This window comes from Heptranchias perlo, chromosome 8, assembly GCF_035084215.1.
Source record: "Heptranchias perlo isolate sHepPer1 chromosome 8, sHepPer1.hap1, whole genome shotgun sequence".
Lineage (NCBI taxonomy): Eukaryota > Metazoa > Chordata > Chondrichthyes > Hexanchiformes > Hexanchidae > Heptranchias > Heptranchias perlo.
The window spans coordinates 9280991-9297785 of record NC_090332.1 but is presented as its reverse complement, the minus strand read 5'-3'; the positions used below and the strand labels follow the sequence as shown (position 1 = coordinate 9297785).

The window sequence follows — 16795 nt, the reverse complement described above, 5'->3', positions numbered from 1 at the left end:
AAGAACAGTTTTGACACTTGGTGACCCTGAAGCTGAAATGTGTGGAACCGAATGAGATTGTTTTTTTTTTAAACTTAGTTCTTCTGGTACAACCTACGTGGTTGGGAAATGAGTGTGAAGGAACAAGGCCCAGGTTGACCGCTGTCAAATCTCCCCAGCCCCTCCGAGGGACGACGCCAAAGTACTGAAAATGGTCAAACCAAAATATCCAGGAGGATTCCAAAGCTGTGTGAGGAGAATGGCCCTGTGCGTCTGGTATGTGCTTGTTTCCCCAGCAGCATCGCCAGAGCAGCAATGAACTTTGCAAAGCTTTGGCAGAGACTGTCCCCCTCCCCTCCAGGGAGGCCCTGATGCTATCTCCACGTCCTGATACTGCCAGTGGCTGAGTGTTGCCCTCTATCCAGCAATAAGTAGCGAAGTGTACAGAATCAAACCATTGGAGGTGTCACGTTCAATAACACCCGCAGGTAACGAATGTTCAGTGTGAGACAGCGCTGCCGATGTCAGCCTGGTCCATTAATTGAAGCTGACACTGGGTAACACTTACTGTGCCTTTCATTTTTCAATCAGGTCACTGGAGGCCCCTTATTATAGCTCAAAGCCCCCTCTTCCTGTAGATCATTTTATGGTGGGAATGCCATCATTACATAGCATTATAACCGGTCCATGCCGGTGTTTAAGCTCCACACGAGCCTCCTCCCACCTTACTTCATCTAACCCTATCATCATATCCTTCCATTCCTTTCTCCCTCATGTACTTATCTTGCTTCCCTTTAAATGCATCATAAATCTTCTTGCCAAAGTGTTCTTGGTTGCAGTCCCTCAGCTAATCTGAAAAAGGAATGGCTCAGCGTGTTTATCCATTATGTGGCTGAGCCACAGAGACCAGGATAGAATCATACAGCACAGAAGGAGGGTCTTTCGGCGCACCATGCCTGCGCCGCCTCTCTGAACGATCTATCCAATTAGTCCCACTCCCCTGCTCTTTCCCCGTAGCCCTACAAATTTTTCCTTTTTAAGTAGAGATCCAATTTCCTTTTGAAAGTTACTATTGTTATGAATTGCTATGATCTGGATTGCACTGCTTGAAAGGGTGGTGGAAGCAGATTCAAAAGATACCTGTGGAAAATGCTAATAGTTTTCAACAGTCCACAATACATTGAGAGGAATGTTTTTAAAAACTGGCTCATGAGAGAGTGTATGAGATAGTGTCACCAGCAACTTTCGCAGCTCATGATCATTGGGCACTTAAATGGCAAACAAGGGAGTTATAATAATATAACTGATGTGTGTGGAGTTTGGAAATGTTTTCATTATAAAACCCTTAACTAGAGATAATTGTTGCAACATGTGAGGGTGCTATTTAACAAACATTTAACTACTTCCTGTACCTGCACCAATGCCTTCAGCATGACTGATACCACTCCTACTTAAACAGAGTTACAAGCCAAATGTTATCGCTGACCTACATTGGCTCCCGGTCCGGGAACGCCTCGATTTTAAAATTCTCATCCTTGTTCCATGGCCTCGCCCCCTCCCTATCTCTGTAACCCCCTCCACCCCTACATCCCTCCGAGATCTTTGCGCTCCTCCAATTCTTGCCTCTTGCGCATCCCCGATTTTAATCGCTCCACTATTGGCGGCCGTGCCTTCAGCTGCCTGGGTCCTAAGCTCTGGAATTCCCTCCCTAAACCTCTCCCCCTCTCTACCTCCCTCTCCTCCTTTAAGACGCTCCTTAAAACCTACCTCTTTGACCAAACTTTTGGTCATCTGTCCTAATATCTCTTTATATGACTCAATGTGAAATTTTGTTTGACAAACGCTCCTGTGAAGCTCCTTGGGACGGTTTATTACGTTAAAGGTGCTATATAAATGCAAGTTGTTGTTGTTGTATGATCTCCATTGACACTGGAGACAAATCCAGAGACATTCAACAACAACAACAATTTGCATTTATATAGCGTCTTTAATGTAGCAGAACATCCCAAGGAGCTTCACAGGAGCGTTATCAAACAAAATGCATCCTCCTTGTGTAAAAGGAGAATGTCAGCGTTTGTTTTTTGGGCTTGCAAGTTAGAAAGAAACTCCTATTTACAAACACCAAGATTCCATGGCCTTGATGGTGTCATTCTCTTCTCCACACTGGAGCTCGGCAGGCAGCCATTTTGGTTTTGTGAAAGAGGCCAGCAGAAAACTTAAATACAATGTCCAGGATTTTACATTTGTGCCCTCAATGTCACCTCCGTTCATTTTAATAGACAGGAAGATCGCGGGCTGGTGAGCTTGGAAGCAGAAAATCCCGGCCAACATAGAAATCTATTTTTATTTCAGCAGCATTGCACTAAAGGCATTAACGCACCAACGTGCTATGACATGGCGTGGTCGGGAGTGGGTTTGGCCCAAGATTCCCTAATGGCGAGTTTCCAATCTAAGCTGGACCTCCTCAGAGGAAGGGAAGGTTGGAGGGAGAGGTAGTCCCCTGCGGCCGCTCTCACTCACATCCCAACGACTTGCTCGACAGTGGCGCTGGATTTGGCTCAGAGGTAGGTCATAGGCCAGCTCTTCCAGGCCCTGGGGTCCCATGGAGGTACGTCAATATATTTGAAAAGGTTGATCAGTGCACATGCTGAGAACAGTCAAAGGTGACAAAAGGCCATTCGCCCTATTGAGGTTTGACCTTCCAGTAGCCTAGCTCCCCCATCCTCACATTTGACAATGTCTTTGACTTCATTATCTTAACTGGTGGAGTATTCCAAATGTTTGTGAAAACCCAGTTTAGATTGGTGGTGGTTGAGGTGAGGAACCTGACTGAGGTACATCAGGTATTAAATGGAATAGATAAAGTGAACTCAGCATATTATTTCAAGGCAAGTCAGGCCAGTAGGACATGAGGACATCACTTCAAATGACTGAAAAGTAAATTTGAAACAGATATTTATTGATAAATAATTGGAATAATCTTTTCTTTCATTGATGCTAAATTCTGCTAACTACTCAAGCTTGATTCATACGCCTTTAGTTATTTCCTCATTGGAAGTTTGTTGGAAGAGTACAAAAGCAAGGAAGTTATGTTAAACCTTTATAAAACAATGGTTAGCACCCAGCTGGAGTAATGTGGCCAACTCTAGACACCACACTTTAGGAAGGATGTTAAGGCCTTGGAGAGACTGCAGAGGGGATTTCCTAGAATGGTACTAGGGATAAAAGACTTCAGTTATGTGGAGAAGCTGGGGTTGTTCGCCTTAGAACAGAGAAGGTTAAGGGGAGATTTGATAGAGGTGTTCAAAATCATGAAGGGTTTTGACAGAGTAAATCAGGAGAAACTGTTTCCTGTGGCAGAAGGGTCGGTAACCAGAGGAGACAGATTTCAGGTAAATGGCAAAACAACCAGAGGTGACACGAGGAAAAAAAAATTTACGCAACTAGGAATGGACAGTAAATACCGGCCTGGTCAGAGGTGCAAACACCCTGAGAACAAATGATTAAAAAAGCATCTGTGTACAACTGGTTCCAATATACATGGCAACCTAGTTTTATGAAGGACTAGCGCTGACTTAGTAACATGAGATGAAATGGCAGAATTTGCTGCAGGAATAAAGAACTCCATCGAGAACTTTGCTGCTCGAAGTTACATCAAATTGATAGCTGGAAGGGAGGTGACTTATAGCAGCATCAGTAGAGTCACTAGGCAGTATGGTGCTAAGCCAACTAGTCTTAGTGGAGCCACTGGGGACATGAGTCAGAGCCAAAAACAATGAACAACATTGGCAGGCACAGCTCAGAGAGGCTTGGGGCTGTAGGGCTGCAGAATGGGTCTGTTCTCTGGTGCAACTGAGATACTGCATTACATGTTGATGGGAATTGGGGGGGGTTGGAACTGTGCTGTTAACCCTTTCAGTGCCAAAAATGCTCATCAGCCTCTAAATTACACTCTCTTTTCACAGAACACCTACAACAAATGATTTACCATTTGATTCTAGTGAGGGGATTAATAAAGTGAAATTAGAGAAATGCATAGAGCTAAGCAACTTTATACTGTTCAATACTGATGCACATTCTCTCTCCCCCAAGCTTCAGGCAATCCCACCCACCTCTGTGGGCAATATGGGATGAACCACTATGAACTAGACTAGCAAGGCTTCTCTGATGGCTCCGTGGGTAACTGCAATGGACAGATGGGAAAAGGGTGTTTGGGTCCTACAGTTGGTAATACAGGCAAGAGAAAGAGAAATTAAGCCAACGTTCCTATTCCTGATGCCACCTACCGACTCCTGGTCAAACGTACATGGGTGCAAGTTGGGCGAGGACAGGTCGGGCTCGGCTGTGATGTCTCCCACAGAATAGTCCCTTTTCTATTTCTCAAATCTCCCCATAGATGACCCAAATGAGGCCAGGACTGAGCCCAGAGAAATGAAGAACATTCCTGAAATCACAGCTTGGTATTCTACTGACTGAAGTACAAGAAACGATAGTATATGCACAAAGCAATATATCAAAGGATCAAACTTAGGGTTATGTTACATCATAGACTCGTCGCGTGTACTGACTGATGTCACTTCATCGGATCTGAAGTAGTTCCGAACACCAATGGGAATTTGCAACTTCCGTTTTGGTTGGGAAACCCAATGGATAGATAAGAAACAGCAAAAGGCCGCAAAATCATTTTAAGAGTTCGCATAACAGGCCCAGTAATTGCCTTGGAGAGGGTGCAGAAGTGATTCACTCAGACAATACTGGGGTGAAGGACTCCAGCTAGGAGGAGAGAGTAGAGAAACTGGGGCTCTTTATTTACCAGGACCTCCCTGTCTTGGCTGGCGCGTGATGAATGGTCACTTCAAAGGTAGCCAACTCCAGAAAACTGGGGCAGACTCGTTGTAGATATGAGCAATTGGACCAGCCCTCCGGCCTGTCCGACAGGCCTCATCAGCGCTCCACCACCCAAACCTGAGCAGCAGAGACAATACAGTCACTTACGAACCGGGGAGGGGGGTGGTACAGTGACAGCGATCGGACCCTTGCCATGGGGTTACGGAACCCGCAAGCCTTTCAGCGGCAAAGCCGTCTCAGGGCGGGCTCGCAGCTCGGTGGGCAGGTTCAGTCACGTGGCCAGTTTGCCAGCTTTTACTCAGATGACTGGTTGGAATCCAGGAACTCAGTTCTGTAAACTGGGGGAACCTGACTTTACAAGGGACCATTCATCAGCACTGAGCTGGCTGTAAATGATTAGCAAATAAATAAGAATCCCAAAGCAAGCAAACACTCCCTTGGTCCGAACAATAGTTGCTCTTTCACTCCGGGGGTGTCCCCGAGCGTTAATTAATTTTCTTTTTTTTTAAGCGAGTGACCTCCTTCTTTGCTATTGTGTGTTGTTCCAAATCAGGTTGTGCACTTACTTGAATTGTGGTTGAGAGGGGGGCCTTTGCTAGGCCGTTGCTAAGTGCTGCTTCACACCTCTCTACATACAATATACGATGTGTCAGCTCACTTACGTGATTCCTGGCATATTTTAGCACCAGTGCTCCAGAGACACTTCTGGCCATTGTTTTTTTGGAGGAAAACCGCCTCACGAGAGACACCGTTTAAATACTGAATCATCACTGAGCAAATCGGGTCCAGGACGCCTGAGCGGCCATTTCAATTTAAGCCCTAAATTTCCGACAGGCAGCAAAGACCCGAAAGCTCAGGTGGGGAGGCCGTTGGCTGGTGTGAGCTTACGGGCTGGCAAGGTCTTAGGTATGATCTCTGGTCTGTGTAGAGTTATCTGATCTTACCTGGGGTAATGGGGGGGGTGGGGTGGAAGATCACTACAATTGGCCTCAGTACTCCTAAACGGGGGAGGGGGGGAAATCAGCCAGGGTTTCCACCCCTGATCAGTATCTAGGGACTACCTGCTGGGAAGTGCGTACTTGGTGAGGTTAGGATCAGTCTTGACTCTGATTCTTCCCCATCCCCATCCCAGATAATTTGGATTTATATAGCGCCTATAACGTACACAATGCCCCCAAGCCACTGTACAGAACAGGAGCATCAAGCTAGAAAATGAGAGTTTAGGAGGCCCGCAAGAAAAAAAAATGGGTCTTGAGAAGCTTTTCAAAGGAGGAAAGGGAGGGAAAGAGTTCCAGCAAACGAGAGCGAGGCAGCTGAAAGCTCTGCCACCAATGGTGGGACAGAGGGAGGGTGGGATGTGCAGGAGGCCAGAGTGGTCGAGTAGCAGATAGCTCGTTAACGCTCATCATCTGGGCTTTGATACATAAAGGAAGGCCACTCGGAGTCTCTGATCCACACCCCAGTAAGGGTCAGCGGCTTCAGGAGAGGAAGGACAGCAGCGAGCATTACAAACGTTCAGCAAATTGTCGTAATGCATCACACTCCGAGGTGCTCTACTGTGTGTAAACTGCACAAAGAGCTACAAAGCACAGGAAGTACATAACTGAGACGTACAATATAAGGAGAAAAATCCCCGCCTTAAAGGGCAAGTGTATTCTACTCGACTGTCAGATGATCCTAAATGTTTCAAGGAGAGATATCAGTGCACTTCTTAGGGGTAGAAATTCACCTCAGCCGGTAACACAAAGCAAGGCGGATTACTCCCCGGCCGCCCATTACACTCCCCACCCGTTCTGCTCCCCGCCCATTCTCCTCCCCGCCCGTTATACTCGCTGCCCGTTCTCCTCCCCGCCCGTTATACTCGCTGCCCGTTCACCTCCCCGCCCGTTCTGCTCCCCGCCCATTCTCCTCCCCGCCCATTCTCCTCCCCGCCCGTTCTCCTCCCCGCCCGATATTTGGTTCCACTAACTTCAATAGAGCTGAGTGTCAGGCGGGTCCTTTAACGGGCGACCGATGTGATTCTGCCTGATTTGCGTCTCCGCCCAAATCCAATTTTACCCCCTTAGTGTCTTAATCACCCCTCAGTTCTGTAAGAAGGCAGCCTGGGAGCAAGGATTCTGTGTCGAGCCCTCCCTGGCGATGTGTCTTCATGACCAGTGTTGTCACCGATTCTAACTATGAAACTTCAACACCTCACATCAGAATAAGAACAGTGCGAATTACCTGCTCTCAGGCTGTCTCTAGCTAGACATAAAATATCGAGCTATAACCAGGTCGGCCTCCTCCTGAGAGGCTGGGGTAGATTGGAGTCAGCTCTGAGGCCGAATCAGGCTGTGTGACTGACTTTCTTTGTCGATTCATAAGAACATAAGAAATAGGAGCAGGAGTAGGCCATACGGCCCCTCGAGCCTGCTCCGTCAATCAATAAGATCATGACTGATCTTCAACTTCAACTCCACTTTCCCGTCCGATCCCCATATCCCTTGATTCCCCTAGAGTCCAAAAATCTATCTATCTCAGCCTTGAATATACTCAACGACTCCGCATCCACAGCCCTCTGGGGTAGAGAATTCCAAAGATTCCCAACCCTCTATGTGAAGAAATTCCTCCTCATCTCAAGGTTCGAACTTCACTCGTCTCCTGCTTTTTCATCCTGGAGATCACTTTTCTGAACCGCATTTCCCAACGCCCGTGGACAAGGCCTTTCAAGGTCATTTGATCAGAAGACCAACGTTCTTCGTTCTCATTTGGCCTCACGTCCATCACTCGACAAGAGCAACGGAAGAAGTCCCTCCTTTTGGTGGACGTGTGGTTCATTTTGGAAATCTGGGTAACAAGCCACCACTGTCAGGTCTACCAGTTGGGGAAATGGAAAGCTGGGGCAGGAGCAAACTAAGCTTCAGTGGGGATTTGAAGAGCAGTGTTTCACTAGAGTACTTCCAATGTAAAATTACCCCCTCAGTGCGATTAGGGTGAAAAATGATCTTCTAAACCTTCTGCCCTGAGGAGAAATTTTACTTCTTAAAACTTTCTGCCAACTCCCCTCCTTCCCCCTCTCCCCCCTCCTTTCATGCAGGTGTTGATTCATTCCTGGGCTATGATTCCATGGTTGGCAGTGACCCTTCAGGCTTAAGCCATTGTTCTCCATGTGTGAGCCCAGACTGTTCATGCTTTTTGACCAAGAGGTGGGGGATCACAGCCAGGCCAGATCCTCCACTCACCTGTTATCCACGCATATGTACCTTCAAGCAAGGGGAGTGGGGTAATGACCAGGATCGTGAACTGTGGTCCGTTTTCCCATCCCTAACCCAGGGCTGCTGGGGCCAATTATACTGCCCCCTGGACCACCATCCGTCTCAGATCAGTTAAACCAAGGCGAAATGGGAGATCAAACCTGGGATCCTCAGCTACTCATTGCTGGAACCAGCTGAGCTAACAGAAGATCCCTCAGTTTAAAGTTGCCCAGTTCCCTGCCATTTCAGATCTAGGGCTCCTGAGCTGCTATGTTGACCTGACCCTGGAGCTCAGCGTGAGAGTGGCTCCTTATCGCTCAGTGGCGATTGGTCTGGATGCTGATTAGGAGACAGATCTGCAAGTTCATCGAATCTCAGAATCTTACAGCACAGAAGGAGGCCATTCGGCCCGTTATGCCTCTGCCGGCTCTTTGAAAGAGCTGTCCAATTTAGTCCCACACCCCAGGTTTTCCCCTGTAACCCTGCAAATTAGGCAACTTCAAGTACGTGTCCAATAGCCTTTTGAAAGTTCTGATGGAATCTGCTTCCACCACACTTTCAGGCAGTGCGTTCCAGGTCTTAACAACCCACTGTGTGAAAAATTTCTTCTCATTTCCCCTCTAGTTCTTTTGCCAATTATTTTAAATCTGCGACCTCTGGTTACCGACCCGCTTGCCAGAGGAAACAGTTTCTCCCATTTACTCTATAAAAACCCCTCATAATTCAGTACCAGGGGTACCTGCGTGCTTTAGAATGGTGAAGCTCCCCAGTTGGCATCCACCGTTGAAAAGGGTGCCAACCTTTACTGAACTGGACCTAGCCACTCACCCACAAAACCCATGGCTAACGTCAGACACAAGTCTCTCTAACGGGCAGGAGGCCCAAAGTGGCAGGTCACTGTAGAACTGTAGCGGGAGTGTGAAAACTAAGATTTCTCCTACAAACGAGGAGACTTTAAAAAAAAATGTTCCTTAAAGGGGAGATGGGGAGGATTTTTTTTTAACGCAGCGAATTGTTATGATCTGGAACGCACTGCCTGAAAGGGCGGTGGAAGCAGATTCAATAGTAACTTTCAAAAGGGAATTGGATAAGTACTTAAAAAGGAAAAATTTGCAGGGCTATAGGGGAAGAGCAGGGGAGTGGGACTAATTGGATAGCTCTTTCAAAGTGCCGGCACAGGCATGATGGGCCGAACGGCCTCCTTCCGTGCTGTATGATTTTTTTTAATTCTAATTAAATGGAGCAAATACGTCACAATAATAATTCCCCCAAGACACCCCCTACTGCTTTATAGGAGCATTGAAACAATCGGCATGTGTACTTTCAACTCACAAGTGAGGCTCCGACGTTTTTCCGATTTATCTCAGTGGAATCTAAAAGGTCAAACCTGACTCCAATTGAGAAGCGGTTGGGGTCTTGAACTGACTGCTCCCTTTTATGTGCTCGATGAGCCCGTGTGGTGTTTGTTCCGCCACACTCAGGAGATTCTGTATATTACCACTTGGTGAGACTTTGATTATTTTTCTCTCTTCCTCCCCACTTGTCCAACCTCGACAACCAGGCCCATCCCATAAATAACCAGCTAGCCGTCGTTCGTTAGAGAGAGAGTGCAGCCATCTGGATCACTTTACAAATGATCAACCAGGTTCATAGAAAGACAGAGGATGAATTTCCTCTGGTTGCTACTTGTTAGCATTGTAAACATAAATTTTAAAAAAAAGAAAGCAAGACTTGCATTTTAGGAACATTAGGAACAGGAGGTGGCCATTCAGCCCCTCGAGCCTGTTCCGCCGTTCAATTAGATCATGGCTGATCTGTCTCTTAATTCCCATCTACCCGCCTTGGTTCCATAACCCATAATACCCCTTACCCAAACAAAAACCTATCGATCTCAGTTTTGAAATTTTCAATTGACCCCCAGTCTCGATAGCTTTTTGCGGGGGGGGGGGGAAGGAGTCCCAGATTTCCTCAGGTTTATGGAGGGTGTGTGTGTGTGTGTGTGTGTGTGACGCACGTGCCTTACAAACACTTACTGGATAGGGATAGAGCGTCACACCATTGGTCCTCGACACGGACCAGGTTCCTTCCAGGTACTGGTGGGCTTGAATGGCGACGGAGCTCAGGATGTTGCCGTTGTTGGGGCTGGTGGCCAGCTGCAAGCCGGCCTTGGCCAGCGGATGCCCAGGGGGCCCGCTCTTCTTCTCCACTCCGCCGACCAGGCCCAGCGTGTTGGGTTTGCCCGCCTGCTTGTTGGCCAGGAAGCCCGCGTAGGTGGTGGTGGTGGTGGTGGTTGCAGTGTAGGCCGCCGGGACGAAGGCCCAGTCCCGGGGGGCCTGCAGGCTGCCGATGTTGCGCGAGCCCACCAGCGAGGGGAGGTTGGAGAGGGGCGGAGGGGGGAGGAGAGGGGGGGAGCCTGGCGAGGCGTCGTACTGCTCCAGCGTCTGCACCATCTGGATGGCCTCCTGCTTCAGCTGGTTCAGGTGGGTGGCGCAGATGTCGCACCTGTTGTCCCGCTCGTTCCAGGCTTTGCGGGTGGTGTTCGGCACCTGGAGCTTGTCGTGGATCAGAGCTGAGAAAGCCGGGTCCTGCGAACAGAAAGAAGGAGGCGTTAGGTGAAGGATGGCGGGGGAATTAACGCTACTAATTCCGATCGATCTTCGTCAGGCAGCCAGACATCTTGTTTTCGCTGCTCAACAACCATAAAGAAAGAAAGAACTTGCATTTATATCGCGACCTTTCACCACCTCAGGACATCCCAAAGCACTTTACAAAGCCAATGAAGTACTTTTTTGAAGTGCAGTCTCTGCTGTAACACGGCAGCCAATTTTGCGCACAGCAAGATCCCACGAACAGCAATGTGATAATAACCAGATAATCTATTTTTTTTCAGCGATGTTGGTTGGGGGATAAATCATGGCCAGGACACCGGGGAGAACCCTCCTGCTCTTCTTAGAAATAGTGGCCGTGGGATCTTTTGCGTCCACCAGAGAGGGCAAATGGGGGCCTCGGTTTAATATCTCATCCGAAAGGCGGCACCTCCGACAGTGCAGCACCCCCTCAGTACTGCACTGGGAGTGTCAGCCTGGATTTTGTGCTCAAATCTCTGGAGTGGGACCATGAAGGAGCTCAGCAGCAGCCTGCAATGTTAAAGCGATTAATAAATCATTGTGATTTTCAGACAGACCGGCTCGATCGGGCAGCACCTGTCAACCAAAGAACATTCATTTAGGGGAAACCCCCTGATTTGACATCGGATCTGATCAATGGTGGGGCGAGGGGTTCGAGTGGCCCCCGCTTAATGTCAAAGTGGGAGCAACGTATCTGTTTGAGACTAGGCCTCGGGCCTGTCAAACACGAGGCCTGTTTGATTGATCGATCTGATTCGTTACCCTACTTTAGATTACTTTTTTTTTTAAATCTTTTAATATGTTTTCATTAAAAAGTAAAACTCCACAATTTGCAAAGGAAGTCAATGGTTACTGTAGTGTAGTTGTTATGTTACTGGACTAGTGATCCAGAGGCCTGGATTAATAATCCAGAGAGCAGGAGGTCAAATCCCACCACGGCGGTTTGAGAATTTGAATTCAGTTTTGAAAATCTGGTTATCAATAAAAGTGACCACAAAGCAGTCGGATTGTTGTTAAAACAAAAACAACTGGTTCACTAATGTCTTTTAGGGAAGGAAACCTGCCGTCCTTACCTGGTCTGGCCTAAATGTTTTTTTTTAACGCAGCGAGCTGTTATGATCTGGAGTGCGCTGCCTGAAAGGGTGGTAGAAGCAGATTCAATAGTCAACCACCTAGGTGTGGGACTGGAGTCACATATAGAATCTCACAGCACAGATGGAGGCCGTTTGGCCAAACGGCCTCCATCTGTGCTGTGAGATTCTATATGTGGCTCCAGTCCCACACCTAGGTGGTTGACTCTTCACGGCCCTCTGAAGTGGCCTTGCAAGCCACTCAGTTGTATCAAAAACCACCACGTGCAGTGGTTCAAGAAGAAGGCCCAAAGCACCACCTTCTCAAGGCAACCGGGGGGGCGGGGGTGGGCAACAAAGGCCGGCCTTGCCAGCGACGCCCACCTCCTCCTCGAGGAATGCAGCAAATTAAAATTAAAATGGAACGATGTTCTGGGCACAAGCAGCTCTGTAATTATAGTCAGAAGGTCAGGAACTCTGAGAGACTGTCGATTATGACCTGCTGCAAGGGCCTTATAAATCCAGACAATTACGGGTTTCTGGAAATGAGGCCTAGCTGCTCGTTTGGAATACAAATGGCCCCGCTGCCGCTGTAAAGTGCTAATACTTTACGGCCACCTGGAATCCATTTACTGAAAGGGAAAGACTAAAAGGACTCAGAGCTGTGACCTCCACTCTCAGCACCAAGGCCTGTAAACGCTAAACTCTATCCCCAGTAGGGTTGCCCACCCTCCAGGATCGCCCTGGAGACTCCGGGAATTAAAGACTAATCTCCAGGACACTCTGATTCGAGCAACCCAGGTGAAATACCACAGGAGAAATAAAAAAATACATGTATATTTTGTTTTTATTTTCTTCAAACACTTTTGTTTATTAGTTAATGGAAATATGGGGAGAAAAGGCTGTTTGACTAAACATAAGAAATGGGAGCAGGAGTAGGCCAATCGGCCCCTCGAGCCTGCTCCGCCATTCAATAAGATCATGGCTGATCTGATCCTAACCTCAAATCTAAATTCATGTCCAATTTCCTGCCCGCTCCCCGTAACCCCAGTGACGAGCCATCTAATTGGGTAACGAAGGGTCTGTTCACTTTCCAATTGGCGTAGGAATGGGGTGCACCGTGGGGATGGACATGTCGGACAACCAATAGTGGGAGGGCGGGGGGGGGGGGGGGGGGGGGTCAGGGCAGTAGGAAGTCATGTGATGAAACCTCCAGGAATATGTCCAACCAGAGTTGGCAACCCTTATCCCCAGGCATCGGGTGCATGTCTCTGGTGAAAGTGACCCAATGGCATCCACTCATTTTTTTAAAGCAGTTTGAACGTTTTCAGATCCTAAGCGATGAGGCCTGACCCAGACTGGAGAGTTTCTAGAAAGTATTTTAGCTCATTTCAAGAGTCATGAGATTAAGATCAGCAACGATCCCGAGGTTTACATCTCACTTATTGTTTTGGTTCCTCTTCCCTATCAGATTGCAGGCTAACTCATCGATGCCACGCTTTTGGTGTCAGAACGAGCGGCACAGAAAGACTCGAGTATCAGCGAGGTGGGAGGGGCAGAGTAACAGTGACAGGAGTCCAGAGCTAAAGTGATAGGAGGGACAGAGCGTGAGTGACAGGAGGGGGAGAGTGTCAGTGGCAGGAGTGAAGAGCACCACAGTTACTGGACAGGGCAGGGCACCAGGAACAGGAGTTCAGAGCTAAAGTGATAGGAGGGGCAGAGTCAGTGCTCTCCCTCCTTCTCCCTCACCCTGTGCTGCTCTCTTTTTGTAGGATCTCGCTGTGCACAACATGGCTGCCACATTTGCCTACATAACCACAGTCGCTGCACTTCAAAGTGATTGATGGCCTTTGAAGTGCTTTGAGATGTTTCTGACATGTGATAAGGCACCAAATAAATGCAAATCTTTTCCACGTCACCTTCTCCCACCCTCCCCCTCCCCTTTTTCTCTTCCTTTTCTTTCCCGCGCCTTCTTGTCTTCCCTTCCCTCATGTTGCCCCTTCTTCCGAAGTCAGTCTGCGCACACACTTGCAGTCCTCATTCCCTCAGCAATCAGGGCACCCAATCACGACCCCATTCCTTCCGTAGCCACCAATGTAAACAGCGGCAAGAAGAGAAAGCAGGGAATCACTCATTTGGGGACAGGTTAAAAATGCTGTCTTTTATCACAAAGTTGTATCGAGTCTACAGCACAGAAACAGGCCATTCGGCCCAACTTGTCCACATCGGCGTTTATGCTCCACAGAAGCCTCCTCCCACCCCTCAGCTATTTGATGGGATAACGCAGCTCCCTTGGAAGCTTAACCAGTTAAAGCACTGAGTCGTCCGGTCATTCAGACTGGGAAGGTCCCAGGTTGGATTCTAGATCTGGGCTTTGCTAGCTGATCTCTAGCTGAGAGATGGCAGTAAGGAAATAGATGTGATCTTAGTGCCCTGGGCTGGGGGGTGGGAATCAGTCAAGTTTTCCACTCCTAATCACTCTCTTGCCTGAAAATGCATCGGGTTAGGACACTCTAGTGCAGCACTGAGGGAGTACTGCACTGTCAGAGGTGCCGTCTTTCGGATGAGACATTAAACCGAGACCCCGTCTGCCCTCTCAGGAGGAGGTAAAAAATCCCACGGCGCTATTTCAAAGAAGAGCAGGGGAGTTCTCCCTGGTGTCCTGGGTTAATATTTATCCCTCAACCAACACCTAAAAACAGATGATCTGGTCGTTATCACGTTGCTGTTTGTGGGATCTTGCTGTGCACAAATCGGCTGCCACGTTTCCTACATTACGACAGCGACTGTGCTTCATTGGCTGCAAAGCACTTTGGAACATCCTGAGGTCGTGAAAGGTGCTATATAAATGCAAGTTCGAGTTCGACTGAGCTGTGATGCTTCCCCTGCAGTTGAATAGCCAGCACTCACTATCTGGACACGCACGTGAATATTGGCCACTTGTGCGAGGCCTGGCGCTTGTGGAAGGAGCTCGCGTTATTCGAGGAGGAGGAGAAGGAACGGGGGGAGTGGGGGAAAGCTGGCAGAAAAGAAAAGAGGAAAGGAAAGAAAATCACAATGGGCCTCACACCTCTTGAACTAAAACCTCCCTCCTAATATTTTCCCGATGTTGACTCTGAAACCGCCCCAATTCAGTATAACCACCACCCCTCCCTCCATCAGGCCCCAGCACGGCCTATCTGTGCAGGCCGCCGCCAACAGGTTAAAAAAAATACCTCTGGCGCACGGGCTCGATTAAGACGAGGAGGCTGCTTTAAAAATCGGGCCTTCGAGAGTTCAGGCTGCACCCAGTCGGCGGCCCCCTGTGCTGGTCTCAAATGACTGCCTGTCCTTCGCTGGAGGAGAGCGGTCGCTGGCAGCTGGAAACGAGACCATTTCACACGGCCAGTGAAAGTCACCCTAAATGACAGGACCCTCTTCCGCAGAACGTGGGGAGGGTGGGGGGGCGGATTGAGAGCCGCCCTGGATTGAGAAGAGCCGAAGCCTCTGTGACTGAACTGCGACAGAGGGGAAAACACAAAGGGGAAGGAAGGTGATGAGGATTGTTTTCGAAAGCGTTAAAAGAGAAAAGAAGAAGGGCTCCCCCCATTGGCCCGGTGGGTAAAGACACCACGTGAATCGCACTGACTCTGGGAGTAATCACCCCTCGTGTTGGGGTTGCCAACCCTCCAGGATTGCCCTGGAGCCTCCAGGAATCGAAGGTTAATCTCCTGGACACTGCCGCAAAAATCATCGGGGCTTTAAAAATAAGTGGGTTTTTTTTTCATTTGCTTTTAACGCTTTTGTTTATTAGTTATAATCACGTGTTATGTTGGAAGGGCGAGGGAGGAGGCTCGTGTGGAGCATAAATACCAGCGTGGACTTGATGGGCCGAATGGCCTGTTTCTGCGCTGCGTAATTCTGGAGTTGGAGGGAGGCCGTTTGACTGACGGTCAAGAATCACCCAATCAGGTAACAAAGAGTCTGTTTGCTTTCCGATTGGCCATGGAAAGGTGGTGCTCCCTGAGGATGGAGGTGTCGGGCAACCAATGGCAGGAGGTGGGGGGGGAGTGGGGGAGGGGGCAGGGCGGTTGTGGCGGGAGGTCACGTGATGAAACCTCCTGGAATACGTCCGGCAGAGTTGGCAACCCCAGCCACACCTTTATATTTTAAACCTTCATTCTCTTGACGGGGGCATCGCAGGCAATTTATTGCCCATCCCTAGTTGCCCTGAGAAGGCGGTGTTTGGTGGGCCTTCTTCTTGATACATTGGATGGTTTGCTAGGTCATTTCAGAGGGCAGTCAGGAGCCTCATCAAATTTCCCAGAAACGCCCCAAAGTGCTTCACACACAGTGAGCTGTTTTGGAGTGCAGTGACCGTTATGTAGGATAATGCAGCAGCAAACTTATACACAGCACGATCCCACAAGCAGCAATGCAATGAATGACCAGTCAGCAACAACAATTTGCATTTTATATGAGTCTTTACTGTAATAAAACTTCCCCAAAACTCCTCGGAGTTTCTCCTGTCCGAGAAAATTCATCCTTCGGTCCATTTTTTGGTGGTTAGTTGAGGAGAGAATATTGGCCTGGGCCCTGGTCGACTCCTTGCTTTCCGTCAAATACTGCCTCAGAATCTCTCCGTGCATCAGAACAGGGCCTCAGTTAAACATTTCATCCAGGGGACGGCACCTCTGACACTGCTGCACTCCCACAGTACTGACCCGTCGACAGTGCAGCAGTCCCTCAGTATAGACCCTCCGACAATGCAGCACTCCCTCAGTATAGACCCTCCGACAATGCAGCACTCCCTCAGTATAGACCCTCCGACAATGCAGCACTCCCTCAGTATAGACCCTCCGACAATGCAGCTCTCCCTCAGTATAGACCCTCCGACAATGCAGCTCTCCCTCAATACTGACCCTCCGACAGTGCAGCACTCCCTCAGTACTGACCCTCCGATAGTGCAGCACTCCCTCAGTTCCAACCCTCCAACAGTGCAGCACTCCCTCAGTATAGACCCTCCGACAGTGCAGCACTCCCGCAGTACTGACCCTCC

At 48.8% G+C, this 16795-nt stretch overlaps 1 protein-coding gene across 1 annotated transcript in view; it reads right to left on the bottom strand.

Moving 5' to 3' along the window:
- The window catches only part of kif26ba (kinesin family member 26Ba), a 275252-nt gene that overhangs the window by 179317 nt on the left and 79140 nt on the right, over positions 1-16795 (bottom strand). The window contains exon 3 of the mRNA XM_067988624.1: positions 10094-10645. Coding sequence (XP_067844725.1) covers positions 10094-10645 — 552 coding nt within the window. The remainder of the gene's footprint in view (positions 1-10093; positions 10646-16795) is intronic.